We start from the raw sequence: 17,771 nt of genomic DNA, 5'->3' as shown, positions 1-17,771 counted from the left end.
GGAGTAAATGAGATAAATAAATTTTTTACTTGTTTTTTGATCTTCAAAAGCGGAGAAGTCCCTCCGCAGAAAGTGTTTCGTGTTCTTCAAGCGGATGATCGGCGAATTCAAAACAAACGGGCTGTGCGCTGGCGGGTCAAAAAACACACTTCTGCCGCGCAGTCAAAAAAAAAAACATTTTGCAAAAGAGCCATTTTGTATTTTTAGGTAAGAAAGTGCGAATAACGATGACTAATGGTATCGGGCAGGGTTTGTAATAAAAATAAAAAAGGGAACACAGTCCACCAGCTATGATACCAATCATTCAGAGGTTGCCACTATTTAGGATGGAAATACTGGTAAGCATGGGTCGTTCATGATAAGAATAATAAAAATCAACATACATGACTGCGAGAGTAAAGTCGGTAGTGCTGTGGGCGCCACCAAGGTCAGGCGTCAGCACCTTGCTCTCCTTGATAACCTTCATCAATGCATGCGAGATACGGTTGGCGTGATCCTCAAGACCAAGGTGACGGAGCATGTGAATGGAGGAAAGGAGGAGAGCAGTGGGGTTCGCTGTGTTGCGGCCCTGGATATCCTTGCCGACGTGACGACATCCAGGCTCAAACACAGCATAGTTGCTTCCAAAGTTGGCTCCAGGGACGATACCAGGACCGCCAACAATGGCCGCACCAACATTTGACAAAATGTTTCCGTACAAGTTACCACAGACGATAACATCAAACTGGCTGGGCTTGGACACCAGCTGCATCGAAGCATTGTCCACGATCATGTCATTGAATTGGATACCAGAGCTTTCATACTTCTTTGCAACTTCGCGGCACACATTCAAGAACAGACCGTCACCCAATTTCCTGCTCGCGATAATTAACACAAGGCAGCCTGCAAATGAGAGCATGCCAACACTTACATGATGTTGGCCTTGTGAATGGCAGTGACCTTCTTCCTGCCATTCTTCAGAGCAAAGTCGAACGCATACTTGGCAATGCGTTCGGTCTTTGCGCGGGTAACAACCTTCAATGACTCTACAACACCAGCAACCGGCTACATGGGCAAAAGTAATCAGTCTTCGGATTATAAGCGTTCATGTGTTCATGTAAAGTCAACTCACAGTGTGTTCAAGCCCCGAGTACTCTCCCTCAGTGTTCTCACGGATGATCGCAAAGTTGACGTTCTTGTGGCGGGTAGGCCAGCTTCCGGGAAGGTTCTGAATGATGGAGGTAGAGGCGTAGATGTCTAGATCCTTACGCAGGAAAACGTTCAAGGAGCTGTGTCCCAAGCGTGATACGGGAGTGTAAAGGATACCTATCACGATACGTTACAGAGTTTTCTCCAGAACTGACTAGGCAAGGCAGTACTAAGGTAAACCTACCCTTCAAGGCAACCCTGTTTCGCCTAATTGAATCCATGGCTTGCTTCAACAAGCCTTCATCCTTCTTCGTATACCCAGACAAATCGAACTGTTCCCATTCAATTGGAACATGTGCAGCCTTAAAGATAGTTTTTACTGCAGTGGCCATCTCAAGACCAATACCATCACCGGGGATGAGAGTCACGGTATATTGACCGCCATACACAGTGCCTGGAACAAAGACCTATATAGCAAAACGAGGTTCGTCAGCAAAATTCACCGCTTCAGCCGGCAGCGAAAAAAGATCCCTACTCCATCTGTCGGGGGTAACGCAGTCTTGGTTTCAGTTGTGCCGAAATGGCGGACAGTGGGGATACGAGTACCTGCAATCTACAGAATCGCAAAGAATCAAACAATCGCGTTGGCAAATCTCGATGGGCCTTGCTCGTATAATTCCAAATGCAAATCCCATTTGCCCTCGCTGCCAATACTTACGGTAGCGCGTCCGGCACTAGCCCTTAAACACCGAGCGACGGGAAGCGCCGTCCTGGGCACGTTGCGGAACATCACGATTGTAGAGATGGTTGATGATGTAGGACGGTAGACTGAGTGTGCACTAGTGTTGTAGAGTGCAAGCAGGAGTACGAGTTACGCCAAAGGGCAAGCGAAAGCAAGGTCAAGAGGGATGGCAATGGAAGCGGATGAGGTTGACTGGCGGGGAAAGAAAACTGAGGCTCTTCTTATCATGAATCGCTTGCAAATGAGAAAAGGCCCCAGACGAGTGGCTTAGTAAAACAGCCATCCATGCGGCACGATTTTCTTTTTTCAACTGCCCAAGTTTTTCAGAATTTCAATGTTTTTTACAGACATGCGATTGGACATTTCTCGCAACTATCTTAGCCATTGACTACTTTGCCTCCATTAGGATGGAGTGTTTGTCCAGATATGTAACTGGAATCCGCTGACGCGAGGAACACAAAACATGTTGCCACTTCCACGGGCTGGCCGGCACGCTTCATTGGAACACTCGAGCCAAAAGTTTTCTTACTCTCATCAGTCATTGTGGAGACAATGAGTGGAGTCCAGATGGGACCGGGAGCTACGCAGTTGACGCGAATGCCCTTCTCGGCAAGTTGACCAGCCAAGGATCTTGTGAATGCAACAATGGCTCCCTTGGTGGATGTATAATCCAACAGTGTAGGATGTCCCATAAAATGGTTGACGGAAGTGGTGTTGATGATTGTACACCCTTGCCGTCCCTCAAAGTATCTGAGGGCGGCCTTTGACAAGTAGAATTGCGAGAAAATATTGACCTTGAAGGTTGTTTCGATTTGGTTTCTAACGATAAAACAATTCATCAGCTTCAATCCCGGGTCATTTACTTTCATTACGAAGAAACTTACTCTGTTAGATCCTGAATGCCCTCTACCTCTTGCTGCGTTGCAGCATTATTGACCAAGCAATCCAACTTGCCCAATTCCTTCACGGCCTTGTCTACCACTTCCTTGCATGTCTGCTCACCCTTGGACAGGTCAGCAGGAATCAGGACACATTTACGACCAGGGGCCAGTTTTTGGACCTCCGCCTGAGTGTCTCGGGCATCGGATTCCTCTGCTGAGAGGTAGGAAATGGCGACATCGGCGCCTTCCATTGCAAACAAAACCGCAACTGCACGACCTGAGATGACGTTTGCATATATTAGTTATTTGAAAATCAAACTCGGCTCAAATCGAAAGTCAAAGACGTACCGATACCAGAATCTCCCCCGGTAATCAATGCTGCTTTTCCCTCCAATTTCCCAGCTGCCTTGTACCTCTCCAGTGTCACTTGACCTTCATCGGTCGACGATGGTAACGTGGAACTTAAGGGGTTGGGCTCCATCTTGGATTGGAGTCCAGGAGCTTTTTGATGCTATTCAAGGTTCAGCAATGGCTAATTGAAAACGAACATTAAGCTTTTTTACCTGGACGGGAGGAACTTGTCCTTGTTGATACTGTTCAACAGGCATGATGGTGATTTGAGTTCAAAGTGTATGCCAAACTACAGTAAATGAGACTTGTAATATCGACTTTATTCGCAATCAAATTAACTCGCCGACAAGACCGTCGGGATACTCTTTATATTTGCTCCCATCATATCGATATTTAGCAATATGCAGGCTAATTTCGTCATTTTGGCGTCGTCCCCTGCGATCGACGGGGGAATGCCTTTGACATCACAGTGATGGACTCATGTGATCACGTGACTAGATACGAAGGAAGGCAACCAAAGAGCTTATATTTACAATTCATTAGGAAGAACCACTACCACCTTCCCTCTCGCCTTGTTTCCTTCAACGTAATCTTTCACCTTGTCAAGATCTTCCAAGCCAAATATTCTATCCAAATTCAATCTATACTCCCCTCTCTCTAGCACTCGATCCACAATTTCCTGCAATGGCACTCGTCCCATATCTACGCGATCCACCGCGAATGTCGTCAGATAAACACCAGACGGTATATCTTTCATGGGGTTGAATGTGGTAGGTTCAGATCCACCCAAAGTACCAGCGAGGCAGCATATGCCACCTGGACTTTTCAAAGCGAGGAGAGAATCTTGAACTGTGCCAACACCCAGCAAGTCAACGCACTTGTCGGCACCCGCAGAGTCGTTTATTCGCGTTGTACTCAATGTAGGTGTAGATAACTCGTCCGTCGAGCTGAACGTTTCCTTGGACGCAAACATCATCCGGACATCATCCTTGATTCCTCCCTCACGTTCCAATATGACAAAGTCTGCTCCATTTTCTGAAAGGTTGGGCGCTTTTGTTGGATCTCGCGTCGTAGCTGCTACAACCGCACCAAGGGCTTTTGCAACGGTTGCTATTGTGAGGCCAATCGATGATGTACCGCCTCGAATCAAGAGTCGGTCATGTTTTCGAAGATCCAGATTATCCAGGATACCGAATGCGGTAAGGAAGGTTAAAGGAATAGCTGCTAACTTGGCCCATGTGGCTGGATCAAGAGGGGAACCGGGTGTTGGTGGAGATACCTGAAGCGGGATGACACATTTTGCGGGGACAAGGCAATAACTGCAACAGAATTAGGTTAGCACCGTACCATGCACTGTCCTCTTCCCAAGCAAAAGTAAATTCCACATCATGAAAGACGGCAGAGTTGCTATACAGGCGCTTTAAGCACAGCAATGCGGCAAATTCTCGCTGCCATCGTACTCACTCTTTCCATAGACCGCCTTCTCCAAAGCTAAGAACGGCCACTGTTGCACCCACTCGAAGGCCCTTCACACCACCGGTATCTTCCACGCTCCCAACGCATTCAACGCCCGCGTCTTTCACGCTTGGTCCTGTTTTCAAATCTTGCCGGTTCACTGCAAAGGCTTTGACGCGTACAAGTATGTGGTTTGGTCGTGGTGAAGGCTTGATCGCGTCAGTGGAAAGAGTCAGGTCTCCGCTCGGCTGTAGTGAAATGATGCGCATTGCTAGACTCTGGTTGTTCTCAAAACAAGGTCAAAGCTATGCAGCTGAAAAGCTAAAGATGCGTACGTAGAGTGCAAGCGGATTTCCTGCGTCGTGTCACGTGACTTTCAAGCGGGAACATGCAAAGGCAAGAGTTGTAATGCAATGGTCCGCTCGATAGCCGACAAATTGGAGGCAGTCTGAATACGAAGACTGCTCCTATGTCGAGTATGATGCATCACCTTTGATTTATGTTGAGTCGTTAGGTATCTTGTAGAAAGACAGGACAAATGTTGACTTCACCTTGCAGATAAACGCTAGCTGGCATCGGCAGCACAATGAATGGATGATATTTGTGATGGTTTACGTAGACTTTACTACTCGCTCGATTAGCTATAAATTCTTCTCGTGCGTTGGACTAGTGAAAATGTATTATTTTCGCGAGACAGCTAATAAAGCCGTAGCCAGAAGATACCGTTTGGATAGAGAGCAACAACTTCACGCCTCCTTTATAACGAACTTCAGTTGTCGGATTGCTGTTTTCACATAAGCAACTATAACGGTAAGAACTGAAGTACTAATACTATTCAGTTCCATTTGCTGCACACGTTTAGATGGATCACTCTATGCAACTGAAAAAGTCATAGAAAGGAAATATATTCATCAGTTGCTTTGACTGTGAAATTCAATTACTGTGAGTGTCCTGGTGCCGATTGCGTAAAAATCACAATTATACCTGATACGGCCGAAATACAGTGAAGAGTACGAGATACAAAATAACATTTGTTGTATTTGACGTCGATCTCTTGTGACTTAATTTATGCTCGTTGCCACAAATGGGCTATGTTGATTCTAATATCGTGGGGTATGACCAGATGTCCCTAACTCTTGTCTTTGATACACGTGAGATTGTTACTTGGCCAATGGAATAGGGTCGGTGATCCAGCTTTTTGAAATTCAAAGAAGACTTCGAGGCCATCGGGTTCACCATCAGAGTGTGGGAATGAAGAAATTTGCCACGCAACCGCAAGACAGTCTGCAGCTGTGACAAACGAGACCCAAAAACTATTTTCCGTCGTGTTCTTTGGGAGAAGATTCGCGTAAGCCGTCACTGTTCCTCTGTCCTGGGCAAAGAAGAGGCCAGAACCTGGGATTGCGTCTACCGTAATACTACCGACAGATGGACATACATAAGTGCCAGCATAGAGATTGCGGACTGCAGTTGTGTGTATGTTTTCCACAATAGGAATCAATGTTGAGAAAAAGTTTGATCCAAGGCTGATGAGATCGATGGCCGTATCGCCTGCAAGTAGAATGACCCCGATATTGGTGGGAGGGTGAAAGGCAATGTGCGATTTGTGACCCCATAAGCCCGATTTAGTGATCAGCATATATGGGGTGTTAGGTATCCCAATAAGTTCCCAACCGAGAGCAAACCCCGTGCGACTGTCAGGAAGGAGAGTAACAGGCCGGGTCCATTCCGCGATAGTGGCTTCTTGGAGAATAGGTAAGCCAGATGGTGTACCATTGAGAATTAAAGAGAGAAACTTTGAGAGATCAATAGCTGTCGAATACCTCAAATCCAAATTTATATGAATCCACACATATAGTCATCGAAACAAGGGAAGGCGCAAGAATACTTACATATCACCAGCCGGAGCTACCCATTGAAGTGATAATCCTTTTATCAATTCACCATCTGGTGATGTCGGAGCCAGGTCTTTTACTGCTTCGATATCCATCCCGGAACGTTCCATTCCAAGCGGTATCAATACTTCCTTTCCTAACCATTCAGACCACGAGGTCCCTGTGAGTTTTTCCCAAGCATGTCCCAACAAAGCGTATCCTAAATTCGAGTATGCTGGTACTGAGCTCCACGGCGGTACGACTAGCTTCATCTCACTGATCCCCTTCAATACTTCAGCTTCGTCATTTCCACAAAATATTAGTGGACATGCCTCACGCGGTAGGCCAGAAGTGTGGGCCATTAATTGTCGGAGGGTAATATCATTATTATAATAGTTTTCAGCATAAGGATTCTGTATCGAGAATTCGGGAAGATATTTTATTACTGCATCGTCTAATGAGAGAGTTCCTTGCTCGCGTAGAATCAATGCACCCATTCCCGTGAAGATTTTGGTTATCGAGCCAAGGCGAAAGTGCGCATTCAAATCGCCCGACGTGAAGAGGATCTGATTTCCGTGCAATGCAATAACGGAATGAGATGTAGGCATTTCAGCTTTCTGAAGATGTAAATTCAGCTGTTGTAGAATCGCTGTCCAGGGTGCCGAGGATAAATTGTACGGCCCGAGAGGTACGATGGGGAGGGGTAGAGGACATTTGCCAACGGGCGGGGCAATGGCCGTGGGCTTGTCAATTTTATCCGCGATCATGCCAAACGGCAACATGCGAGATAGAAGTCGAAGGAGATTTAGGTTGAATTTCATTTTCACTGTCTTGAAATCAGCTGAACAAGGAAGCTGAATTGGGATCTCGTTTTATCACGTTGTCCGCTAGTTATCCGCCCGGAGAAGGCTTTAAGTGACTAATCCAGCAGCGACCCAAGATTACGAGGTAACAGATCAATTAGCCTGCCAATTCTTCAGCAGATGTCATGCCAACTTGATAGAGCTCAGGACAGCAAAATGCCAAAAACCGAGACTTTTTTTTTTCAGCCTATTGTAAACTGACATATGACTACGCAACCAAATTCGCATCAGAGTTAGTGCTCAAAGCTTTTTGATGGCGCAGAACTATATTCGGCCATCACTATGAATCGAGGCTAGGACACCAAGCCGCAAGGATTAGAGGCCGACAGCGTACTGCACATGCGCTCTTGTCATTTGCTTTGAAATTGGTCATAATGCGAGCTTGTCCACCATAGATCAGCACTCGTGGAACACGGGCTATGGGATAATGCTCGCATCGATAAAGGCCGTGAACATTACCTCACAGCTTTATACAGGTTTTCCTCCGCGATTTTGCGACTACACCAAGACCGGCCCCTATACAGTCTTGTCAAGTCTCTACTTACAACACTCGCGTCGAATGGTTCTAGGTCGAAGTAAATACCGGGATTACGAAGGACATTAGCGGCAACAATACTTCCTTTCATAATAGCCATTTGGCCAAAGCCCGTACTACTGGGATGCTACGCGATGATAAAATTAAATAATGAAAGGCTTACTTTAATTTATTGACAACATCGCAATATCCTGTGCCGTTAATCTACTTTCTGCTGATATCTCGGCCTGTCGTAATATGAATGATAAAATTAGCATCATCAATTATTCATGCAACGTATGTTTGAAGCCTCACTGAAAATTGTCTTCTTTATCCAGTCATTAATAACCAGTGATTTGTTACGGATGGAGAATAACGGGAAATCAGAAGAAAGATCAAGTCAGCATTGGCCATAGCTTAGCACGACCAACGGAAAGCGAATGTGGAACTAACGTTAAAGATGTAGGCAGACCGCCAAAATAGGAAGTTGCAACACCACCAACAGATATGTTGCCGTTCAAGAATGGCAAATCAGCGATTGCCTTGTCGGAACCAATATACCTGAATTTCCGTGCATTAATGTGTGCATAATTATAGATCATTGAACCAAGACATAATGTAACAATACATACGCTAAAGATCCTTGGTGCGAGTAGTGGAACGGTTTGTAAGTTTAGGTTGCTGAGAAGAGCTTTTCTTGTTGTCGTCCGCATTCGAATTGCTGTGAGCTTTATTGGCGGCTTCCTGAGGAGCAAGAGCAGCAAAAACACTAGCTAGGTATTTCCCTTGCTGTGCCGCAACTTGTGCAGTGGGAGCATATTTCGTGGCCGTGGCATCGCCAACTGCGTAGATACCATCAGTGCCCAAGAGGCGAAGGTGGTCGTCTACCAGTAACCCGCGCCTGAATAAATCCAGAATTTGTGAGCAGCCATAGCATATTATACATCAAGTGTCAATCAAATATCAATGAGTAATGTCAATGTACTTTTGCGTCTGTTTATCTGGAAGCTTTTCCATCAACTTGCGCGCTAATGGTCGTGATTTGTTGCCCGTAGCCCAGACCAGAAGACCTTTAAGTTAATGACAATTAGCCACAGGAAGATAAGTTCAGTTGTTTTATGCTGCTTAGAACATTTACCGTACGGAGGAGGTTTTATCTCTTTGTTCTCGTCTTCAAGTACAATTTCTTGCTGTGACATCCGTAGAAAGGTTTGAAGATCAATAAATTATCCATTAGTTGATTCATCTTTCGAACACATTGCTGATGTAAAAAATAATACTTCTTGGACTACCTTGACTAGAGTCTTGGTCAGAACGCCAATCCTTTAATCTTTGAATGTTGTTCCAGTGTAATTGATGAGCTGCTTCGAGAACATTGGTAATACATTTGGCAACGCTTCCACCAGTGTGATCGTGAATTTGTCGGCAATATCGGGGTTCCATGTTTTGAGATCTTCTACCAAGAAGTCATGAAGTTCAGCAGCATACTCGACACCCGTGGGACCGCCACTGACAACAACCATATGCAGCAGTCGCTCTATCTCTTTTGGATCTTGATTAGCGAATGCAGCTGTCTCAACACAGTCCATAAGTCGAGTACGGATTTTTTGAGCGTTCCAAATCTCTTTTAGGAAGCAAGCATATTCATAAACACCTTTGATGCCAAAGGTTTGGTTTTCAGCACACACACCAATAACAAGATTGTCATAAGGACGTTGTATTCTTGGCAATTGAGGGCTTTGAAGAGAGATGTTGCACCCCATCCGCAGTCAAGAATAATAAGGGTCTTTTTCGATGGATCAAATTCTGCCTGCTCAGAAGGGTGGTGGCTTTGATAAATTTCTGTGCATTATATTGAGATGTCAATGACAACGATACGTCGAACACGATAATTTCGTATTCATGACCGGAACTGATAGCATAAATGGCATCCGTTATGCTCAGGAGCAGCGATACATCATTCCTTTATGCCCACGGAAATACTCACGTACTGACCCAACAGCAACAGAGAGGCGCGCACTGCATACAAAATCCTTTTAGCTGTTCGCAACCGTGATCTTTTGGGTTTCTGAGAGCTCGTTGTTGTGCTGGAGCAACGTTGCAATATTAAACGTGGAGCCCAATTAACCCCGCAGTTGCTGGCCTTGCTACACGCCATGTCTGCACTACATTAAACCTTACATTAGCGACACAGACATCCATATTTGAAGCCCAGAAAATTGTAACATGAATCCTTTGCCGTTGCCGGAATGGACATGCATACATCTTAGTAACGGGAATTCCTGCATCGCTCGAGGATCTAAATCAGAGATGAGGCAAAAGCACGTTATCACAGTTGAAGAGGAAGGGTCGACTCGGCAGTGTAAGGAATGGGAATCTGGAAAGTTGGTTCTCGGTTATTGGTCGGGCTCTCTCGAGGGGCGAATTTTCTATCGTTACAAATCTTACAAAAGCGCAAAATAGATGTCCGAGCAGGGGGGGACCTTTGAGAGAGTCTGGACCGGGATATTAACCAAGGTGGGATATTAACCAGGTGCGACTGTAGCAATATTTATCGTCTATGGTTAAGGTTATTACTGCAGTAAATCGAGAGCATCACTATAATGGCACCATAAATTCGAGATGACACTTGATCTTGTAATTTCATATTGATACCCAACATCTTACGAGATGAATACCAAATTTGCAACAAGATTCATGCACATCACCGGCAAACAGGATAGAGAAGAATGAAAGCATGAATGGGTATTTTATGAGAGCGTTCTCTTTTTCCATGAACCGTCACGGCCATTTGCTATAGTCTACCACAAAGAACAAAAATCGCAAATTGCAAACTTGGAACTTTTACGACAGCCCTAATGTAAATCGACACGAATAATTGCTGAATAGTGAACATGGTCCACCCTTACAGAGAACTCGCCAGTTTCAGAATTTCTAGCAAACTAAGGAGGAGAAGGTGATACAGGTCGACGAGAGGATAGCAATAAGAGAAAGCGTTCGGTACCAAGCAGATCTAGGAATTTTTACAAGAGAGCTGTGCTTACAACTTTTCATCATGCCAACTGCTCTCAGTCGTTTTGCGTATCGTTGTATTCTTCCCGCGCTGCACCCTCTACATCTGCAAGCTCTCTCCAAACCTCGTCAAATATGACCTTTTTTGAATTCAGTTCGCGCACCTTGCCCTCCAGATAAGTATCCAAAGCATCCATCAATGTGGCTACTTTGGCTTGCTTGCTACTAGCTTCTATTTCGTATAAGGCCTCATGATAAAGTAAAATAAGTTAATTCCCCAGAGTAGGACTCTTATTCGACCATTTATCTAGCTAATCTGAAGACATTTTTTCAGATCCTCTTGCACTCTAAAATTCCGTTTCACGAAATCATCCTTGAACGAGCCCCACCGCATTCTGCATCCATCCTAGGCCTGCATATAGATCGATAAGCCGACTTCCTGGATATCTTTTAAATTAAAATAACCTCAAGCAGTAGCTAATCTAATATAGACCAAGTGCCCCAAATAATAATGAGCTGGAATTTCAAGCACCGACAAATACTGCGCAAGCATAACTCCTATGCTAGCCGCTACGGCCTGTTACAAGTAACTTACTAAGGACACACGCCCCTGCATAACAAATGCAACGTCATGACCTCGAATCCCAAAGTTTGAATGCGCAGGATCTCCGCTTTCCGCTGCAGCTCATTAGTCTTAGTCCCAAAATCAGGATCAGCACGCTTATTCCAGACGACATTACTAAGCATGTACGGATCGAACTCCTGCTCAATGTCATCGATTTCACAGTCTAGTTTCTCTGTGGCATGTTTTACTTCTTCTTGAAATTCAGGTGTGATGGTTTTATGTGAGAGGTCTGTTGATGAAGCAAATGCCAATAAGGTAGCGCGAATTGCCAAATACAGATGGTGCGTATCTTCATGCAACCGACCCAAAGAGTATGCCATCTATCAGACAAGTAAGCTATTAGTCGGGAGGACAAAAAAACGCGGCACGTATGACAATTACAAAAGTTACCCGTAGCTCAGTCTCTTGTAGCAAATCATTACTATAATTCTCGCGAAGATCCGAAGCAACATCACTGCTTTTCCAGAAAAGCTTCGAAAACTTCAACCACTGGAAATACTGATTGATTTTTGTTGTCGCTTTGGTCATGTCCTGATCGACAATTGGCAAATCCCGTTCAACAAAGAGTTTCATCATTCGTTGATTGTTTTACTACGTTCTACCTGGATATCTGCTCGCTTCAACTATGACGTGATCGTAGTATGCTCCTCCTCCAGCTGCGCGAGAGCTCTCCATGCCGTATATGCAGCTGCCTCATATTTGATGTGCAGCCTGGACTCGGCACTCAGGTTCTTGGCAATCAAATACTTGAGTTCTTTCAAGTGGGATGCCCTCGAACCATGTCGGTGAGGGGAACCTGGTTCGCACCGTCGAGACGGAACAAACCGCTGGGATACTAACTGTGGAAACCCTTGTCAACTTTGTATTCTTATCGTAGCCAGCGATCGTTTTGAGTCGCACTGAGACGTTGGCCATTGCAATGTTAAACTCCTCTTCATCCAATGGCAAGTCATTAAAGTGGAAACTTGAACGAAAAATCCTTACCTATCCCTTCTCAACATTCCTTCACTCCTTCCCTTGATAGAGCCATCATGGATTCTTAAGTAAAGCATCCAAGATGTCAGATTTTCCTGTGCTACTCTCGCCGGCCACTGGGAGAGTCATTAGAAAAGGTGCGTGGGTTTGGTGTTAAGGTGACATCCACCGGTAACTCGCAGCAGTAAGTCAGCGAGGGCGTGGTTAATGCGGCTTGACCAAGGAGGACCAGGCTGGAGATTTAAGGTGGTTCGTAAGGCCGTTGGGTACGTAAAGGGGTTTGAATCTGGGTCTTTGTTGAAAAATGGCGAACAACAAATCGCATAGGGAAACGAGACAATCATTGTAAAGAAGCTTTTATGGTGGATACGGGCGAGCCATGTAATTTCAATAATTTCATATCTGTAATATCGTCCCACTTGCTGCACGGACCGCGTGACCGGCAACCTCGTTAGTGTTGAGGTGACAGAAACTGGCACTAGCTACTACACCAGGGAATAAACCGGCGACAACCGGTTCGGAAAAGCTAACTAACTACTAATAGACAATTACACATGCAATACGAACGGTTGTTCTAACCAGATAATTGCCCACCACCACACACGGTCCCTACTAGGCCTTGATCCAGAACTCTTGATGGCATTGAAGCCAGAGTCTTCGCAACATTGAGGAGACTTGCAAGCTGGAGGATCTTCAGTAATGAAGTCTTGGAGACTAGAAAACTGCATGTCAGAAGATGACCCGATGACAGAGTAACAAAATGCCATCAGTACATACCAACCAAGCTCAACAAATGTGGCAGCATAATAGCAGTTTTGTTAATGGATCCAATTGGTTGCTGCTGGCTCTGATCGCTGTTGCTGTCGGGTGGATGAGGTCCTCGCCACCACCACATCTGCATTCTCATTTGGACTGAGTCATGATGAGCATTTGCGCAGATGCTTTGAGAGTCAAGGATGGGTAAAGAGGAAAGAGGGAAGAGACAGAAGGTCCCCTTTTATAGACCTTTGGCATGCGCCTCACCGCAGTTTAAAAAAAAACATTATATTAGCATGCCTCACCGCTTTGAGCAATAGAGGGGGTGCTGATTATGCGATATGATTAACCGGATTATCCGGATAATAGTGGGTCTTAGTGCCATTTTCAATAACCTCGTTATGCTCTTGCCCTTTTCAACCGTGTCCTCCACCTTACCGTTCGTTCCATGTCAACCAATTCCCGCTTGCAGGCATCCATTTTGGGAACCATCTTTGACAAGTGCATGTCGAAAGGTCAAAGATGCGCATCTGCAGCCTGCGACGGCCGCTATGGCATCGTCGCCCAGTCATATCAGTAGGCTGGTTAAACGTGAGGAAGTCATTGACAACGGAATCGGGCCTTAGACAGATAGGTATGTTCCAATTGTAATCTTCGTTATTTCAATAGCATAATAAGGTTCTGAAATTGTAAAAGGACCCCTTTCCGAATATTTTCGCCTGGTCTCCGAAAAGCGACTACGTCCAGATGAAGACCAGATGCGTACAATTGTTGAGGTGTGTAAGTTGCCTGGTGAAGTGAGAACGGTTATGGACGACTTATTTCTTGGAGGCAGCTTCAACGACTTTGTGAGGATCTCCTTGATTATGAACCACCCGAACTTTCAGACCTGAGTGAGCAGGTTAGAATGTGAAGATCTCGTTTAATGATTTTCAAAAGAAAACTAATTCAAATCATAGTCACCAGTCACGCTTCTTGCCAGATCTGCCATCGTAACGCCTAATGATGAGAGCCGGGATGTGGTGCGCTTAGCTGACGAAGAGGAGGTACACGGACCCAAAGGACTATGGATACATGGGGAGGTTGGGTTAGTTTTGCGCAGGTAGTTATTCATACCCGTCGAGTGAATATCAATTCCTCAATCATCAGCACGGGAAAGACCATGGCAATGGACCTCTTCTATGAGTCGGTACCTATACAAAGAAAAAAACGAGTGCATTTTAATGCCTTTACGGTGTCAGCCTTTGCCCGTATTCATGAGTGGAAGTAAGTGACCGTTTACGCGAGGCGGGGGCGATGAAAATGTAATCTGAGTGAATCCTCGAATAGCAAGCGGTCTCGTCCAAACAACCTCCATGTCACCGAGCTTGTTGCTCGCGATTTATTCCGCGATTCGTGGCTTTTGTGCTTTGATGAATTCCAAATTACGGACGTAGCAACGGCATCTGTCATGCGTCAAGTCTTCAAGAACATGTTCAAACTGGGAGCGGTGATGGTTGCCACATCCAACAGAGCTCCAGAAGGTTAGACTCCAATAAAGCGAATACCTCCAGATTTTATCGCTTACAATGAATGTTAACAGACCTGTACAAGGGTGGTTTTCACCGCGAGTATCACAGTCCTTTTGTGGATCTACTGAAGGAGAGATGCGAGATTTTGCATTTAAGAGGCAAAGTGGATTACAGATCAGAAATGTTGAAAGGTATGTTTATGGAATGGTCATATAAATCACACGTAGTCCATGCTAACCAACAAGAATAGAACATCCCACACCCCGCACGGACGACACCTACTTTCGGTATGGCGATATCGAGACTTGATCATCGCACCAACAAGTTTTAATGATTGCACAAGTTTAGACAATCCCGCCGAGGTCGATGCATTTATTGAGCGAGTGTCGAATCTTTTCTATGGCCAACAAAGTTAGTAATTTACGTTGTTCTTTAGCTCAATGACATACGGCTAATTCGTCTGAGTAGTAAAGCGTGACAAGCTCACGCTGTACGGGCGTGAGGTCATAGTGCCAAAGGCAGCAGATGGCAAGGCATTGTACACATTTGAGGAATTATGTGGATCGGAAGGAAAGGTGTGTCTAAGGGACTGTCCAAACAGAGTCCATCTATCTGACACTCTTGATTCTGTATAGCCTCTGGGCCCAGCAGACTACCTTCTGATATGTCAACGTTACCACACCATTGTTGTGCAAAGTGTTCCGCGAATGGGCTTAGCCCAAAAGAACGAAGCGAGGCGATTCATCACCTTCATAGATGCGGCATACGAAAACGGTGTCACAGTTATAATCTCCGCGGACCACTCACCAGAGTCACTTTTCCTTACCACGAAGGATCCTGTTGACGAGGAAACCGCAGATGCCTTTATGCATAAGGAAATGCTGGGCGATTTGATGGGTTCCACCCGCCGAGGCACGGGAATGAAGGAGGCAGGTGAAGACCGATTGAGTGGTTTAGCTATCTTCACTGGGGCGGAGGAACAGTTTGCTTTTAAGAGAGCAGTGAGTCGGTTGTTGGAGATGAGGAGTCAACTATGGACCAGTAGAGTGCATAGCCCTGTGAAGGTAGATTTCTCACCGGCTGTGACTGGTCTGCCTGGGGAATGCCAGCCTTCACCAACCCACCCAACGTCACTCCCCTCGGTTGGAAATGTGACCTTATCTCCATATTACGATCCCCGTCATGACAAAATTCAAGGAGATGACTTTGGGGACGAAGCATCTTATCGCGGTTACCTCAAGATGTACCAGCGATTTAACCCAGATGAGGGGCCTGTAAAGCTGGACAGGGAAAGCCAGAAACCACGATTTCCCGATCGCCACTTTTGGGCAATGGGAGACTGGGGTCCTAGGGCTGGAAAGTGGGGTCAAGGTGTGAGGGCATTTTTTGGGGGTAAAAAGAGGGAGGGTAGCGAGGGTGAAGAGGGTAGATGACGACAAATACAATTTCGCGTAGGACTATTCGACTCTACTTATAAAGGGTCCCGACAATTTTGCGTAGGAAGGACTTTTGGGCTTTTACCAAAGGGTCCCGACATCCATAAAAGTTATGATTAATGTAATCCCAACGTTAGCTAAAACGACTCCATCTAGCGATATTTGTATTCTTTGCATAAATTTCGGCAATTGGCGCCAACCTGCCGAAGGAACCTTGCTTACATAACGGCTGATCGGGGCCAAGCCTCATTGGGGCCGCATATTTGCCTTGCACTGCCACCTCATCGGAAGACTCCTGGTTTTAAAAGTAGCCGAATTTCTTTCCTGCTTAACGATGTTGATTTTTGGATTTGCGCAAAATGGGCGGCGACATATCAAAGTTCGAAGCGGTGCAGCTTCAACCCCTTCCTCATCCCATTGCCGCGGTCGATCAACGTTTCTGCCTCCAACAGCCAGTGTCACTCCTCATCAAAGAGAAGATATTTTCATTTTCTGGCGACGACTTTAGCATCAAGGATGCAACCACGGGCCAAGTTTATTTTAAAGTTGATGGCCGAGCTCTCTTGTCTCTCCGGGAGAAGAAGACGTTCCTGGACGCTTACGGTCAGCCGATCATGAATATGAAGCAGCAACTGCTGGCTTTCGTCCCAAATCACACTCTATACTATGGAAATGACTCTCAGAACAAGATCTTGGATATCCGTGCACACTTCACCTTGATGAAACCGAAACTGTCAGTAAATTTCACCGACAAAATCAGCGGCATACCGTGCGAAATTGGGCTGAAAGGCAATTGGCTAGCACGACGGTCTTTGATATGGATTGACATTGGATGTAAAGGGGAAGCGAACCGGATATTTGTCGCCAAAGTAACCAGCCCGCTTTTGACTGGCCGCACTGTGTTTTTCGATAAGTCAGATTACCTGTTGACGGTAATGCCAGGGATCGATATTGCGCTACTGGTGGCTATTTGTGTTGCTTTGGACGAACGATCACGAGACAAATGAGAGATATACTAGTATAGTGCTTCAATTTGTGTAAAATATTCAGTTGTAGTATGAATATCTCTGTACAAGATACATGTAGCGGGTAATAAAAGGAAGGTCAAGCAGTGGCTATGTGATCAGTTACAGCTCGTAGTACCCTCGTCTTCCCCGCCCGAGAATCTGGCGGGTTTGCGCAGACGCACAATCTACTACCGTCCAGAAACTTCGCAGAAGGACAGGATCACAAGATGAAGGAGATCCCAGCGCATACTCTGCCGTTTCCATTGGTAACGATTAAGATGGATTTTTTTCTTCTTTCTACGAGTGACAGGAAGTTCATCCTCCTTGTGCAGCCATGCAGCCATCCCTCGCGATGATATCTGACACGGAGAAGCTTGCCTGGATGCGGACGCTGTGCTAAACTACTCTCCACCACCAACTGGAATGTTGTCAACAGGGATCTCTTCTTTCTTATTTGTGGTTGTGATATCGTAGCAGACCTTTAAAGATGATGCTATTTTGTATCATATTCATCCCCTCTGGCTATTAGACTATTGATATTTACAACTGCACTAAACAAGATCATCGTTTGCATTGCTTGGCGGGACACACTTTGACGCGACCAACTGTGCTAAACCGCTCCACAAGCAAAAGGCGATCCA

General features: G+C 45.6%; 9 protein-coding genes across 9 annotated transcripts; 2 read left to right on the top strand and 7 right to left on the bottom strand.

Moving 5' to 3' along the window:
* Positions 1 to 175: 175 nt before the first annotated feature.
* On the bottom strand, positions 176 to 2,109 carry SPPG_04591 (isocitrate dehydrogenase, NAD-dependent). The gene is made up of 7 exons (XM_016752827.1): positions 1,847 to 2,109; positions 1,664 to 1,741; positions 1,373 to 1,595; positions 1,112 to 1,305; positions 911 to 1,044; positions 384 to 854; positions 176 to 317 (listed from the first exon to the last, which is right to left on the bottom strand). Exons 1-7 carry the CDS (start codon positions 1,916 to 1,918, stop codon positions 305 to 307), a joined length of 1,185 nt encoding a protein of 394 aa, XP_016608300.1. The 5' UTR covers positions 1,919 to 2,109; the 3' UTR covers positions 176 to 304.
* A 138-nt stretch (positions 2,110 to 2,247) lies between these two features.
* Positions 2,248 to 3,359, bottom strand: SPPG_04590 (uncharacterized protein; the record flags this gene model as incomplete). The annotated part of the gene is made up of 4 exons (XM_016752826.1): positions 2,248 to 2,689; positions 2,755 to 3,028; positions 3,100 to 3,262; positions 3,315 to 3,359. The coding sequence occupies 4 exons, from the start codon at positions 3,357 to 3,359 to the stop codon at positions 2,248 to 2,250; spliced, it is 924 nt and encodes a 307-aa protein (XP_016608299.1).
* Positions 3,360 to 3,631: 272 nt separating this feature from the next.
* SPPG_04589 (uncharacterized protein) lies at positions 3,632 to 4,826 on the bottom strand (the record flags this gene model as incomplete). The annotated part of the gene is made up of 2 exons (XM_016752825.1): positions 3,632 to 4,421; positions 4,567 to 4,826. The coding sequence occupies 2 exons, from the start codon at positions 4,824 to 4,826 to the stop codon at positions 3,632 to 3,634; spliced, it is 1,050 nt and encodes a 349-aa protein (XP_016608298.1).
* A 100-nt stretch (positions 4,827 to 4,926) lies between these two features.
* Positions 4,927 to 7,252, bottom strand: SPPG_04588 (uncharacterized protein; the record flags this gene model as incomplete). The annotated part of the gene is made up of 4 exons (XM_016752824.1): positions 4,927 to 5,047; positions 5,109 to 5,223; positions 5,281 to 6,380; positions 6,450 to 7,252. 2 exons carry the CDS (start codon positions 7,250 to 7,252, stop codon positions 5,687 to 5,689), a joined length of 1,497 nt encoding a protein of 498 aa, XP_016608297.1. The 3' UTR covers positions 4,927 to 5,047; positions 5,109 to 5,223; positions 5,281 to 5,686.
* A 1,189-nt stretch (positions 7,253 to 8,441) lies between these two features.
* On the bottom strand, positions 8,442 to 9,007 carry SPPG_09206 (uncharacterized protein; the record flags this gene model as incomplete). The annotated part of the gene is made up of 3 exons (XM_016757363.1): positions 8,442 to 8,709; positions 8,794 to 8,878; positions 8,947 to 9,007. The coding sequence occupies 3 exons, from the start codon at positions 9,005 to 9,007 to the stop codon at positions 8,442 to 8,444; spliced, it is 414 nt and encodes a 137-aa protein (XP_016608296.1).
* Positions 9,008 to 9,133: 126 nt separating this feature from the next.
* Positions 9,134 to 9,397, bottom strand: SPPG_09205 (uncharacterized protein; the record flags this gene model as incomplete). The annotated part of the gene is made up of 1 exon (XM_016757362.1): positions 9,134 to 9,397. The coding sequence occupies one exon, from the start codon at positions 9,395 to 9,397 to the stop codon at positions 9,134 to 9,136; it is 264 nt and encodes an 87-aa protein (XP_016608295.1).
* A 1,695-nt stretch (positions 9,398 to 11,092) lies between these two features.
* Positions 11,093 to 13,476, bottom strand: SPPG_04586 (uncharacterized protein). The gene is made up of 5 exons (XM_016752823.1): positions 13,198 to 13,476; positions 12,430 to 13,134; positions 12,048 to 12,344; positions 11,836 to 11,976; positions 11,093 to 11,765 (listed from the first exon to the last, which is right to left on the bottom strand). Exons 4-5 carry the CDS (start codon positions 11,971 to 11,973, stop codon positions 11,415 to 11,417), a joined length of 489 nt encoding a protein of 162 aa, XP_016608294.1. The 5' UTR covers positions 11,974 to 11,976; positions 12,048 to 12,344; positions 12,430 to 13,134; positions 13,198 to 13,476; the 3' UTR covers positions 11,093 to 11,414.
* Positions 13,477 to 13,591: 115 nt separating this feature from the next.
* SPPG_04585 (uncharacterized protein) lies at positions 13,592 to 16,267 on the top strand. The gene is made up of 11 exons (XM_016752822.1): positions 13,592 to 13,810; positions 13,873 to 13,952; positions 14,012 to 14,077; positions 14,136 to 14,263; positions 14,326 to 14,442; positions 14,506 to 14,699; positions 14,759 to 14,878; positions 14,938 to 14,974; positions 15,031 to 15,098; positions 15,156 to 15,262; positions 15,323 to 16,267. Exons 1-11 carry the CDS (start codon positions 13,699 to 13,701, stop codon positions 16,118 to 16,120), a joined length of 1,827 nt encoding a protein of 608 aa, XP_016608293.1. The 5' UTR covers positions 13,592 to 13,698; the 3' UTR covers positions 16,121 to 16,267.
* A 165-nt stretch (positions 16,268 to 16,432) lies between these two features.
* On the top strand, positions 16,433 to 17,261 carry SPPG_04584 (uncharacterized protein). Its single transcript, XM_016752821.1, has one exon. It carries the CDS (start codon positions 16,483 to 16,485, stop codon positions 17,128 to 17,130), a length of 648 nt encoding a protein of 215 aa, XP_016608292.1. The 5' UTR covers positions 16,433 to 16,482; the 3' UTR covers positions 17,131 to 17,261.
* The last annotated feature ends 510 nt before the right edge of the window (positions 17,262 to 17,771 follow it).

Source organism: Spizellomyces punctatus, assembly GCF_000182565.1.
Source record: "Spizellomyces punctatus DAOM BR117 chromosome Unknown supercont1.7, whole genome shotgun sequence".
NCBI lineage: Eukaryota > Fungi > Chytridiomycota > Chytridiomycetes > Spizellomycetales > Spizellomycetaceae > Spizellomyces > Spizellomyces punctatus.
The sequence above is the reverse complement of the archived record's forward strand: the minus strand, read 5'-3'. Positions and strand labels throughout refer to the sequence as shown.

Bases quoted from the DNA above. Each gene is read 5' to 3' on its own strand.
- SPPG_04591 (XM_016752827.1), bottom strand. From the start codon at position 1,918: ATGTTCCGCAACGTGCCCAGGACGGCGCTTCCCGTCGCTCGGTGTTTA. The intron at 1,596-1,663 runs GTAGGGATCTTT...TTTGCTATATAG, and splicing joins CGTTACCCCCGACAGATGGA to GTCTTTGTTCCAGGCACTGT. The intron at 1,045-1,111 runs GTGAGTTGACTT...TTGCCCATGTAG, and splicing joins ACTCGGGGCTTGAACACACT to CCGGTTGCTGGTGTTGTAGA.
- SPPG_04586 (XM_016752823.1), bottom strand. From the start codon at position 11,973: ATGACCAAAGCGACAACAAAAATCAATCAGTATTTCCAGTGGTTGAAG. The intron at 11,766-11,835 runs GTAACTTTTGTA...CTTGTCTGATAG, and splicing joins TACAAGAGACTGAGCTACGG to ATGGCATACTCTTTGGGTCG.
- SPPG_04585 (XM_016752822.1), top strand. From the start codon at position 13,699: ATGCGCATCTGCAGCCTGCGACGGCCGCTATGGCATCGTCGCCCAGTC. The intron at 14,264-14,325 runs GTTAGTTTTGCG...CTCAATCATCAG, and splicing joins TGGATACATGGGGAGGTTGG to CACGGGAAAGACCATGGCAA. The intron at 14,975-15,030 runs GTATGGCGATAT...TGATTGCACAAG, and splicing joins ACGGACGACACCTACTTTCG to TTTAGACAATCCCGCCGAGG.
- SPPG_04584 (XM_016752821.1), top strand. From the start codon at position 16,483: ATGGGCGGCGACATATCAAAGTTCGAAGCGGTGCAGCTTCAACCCCTT.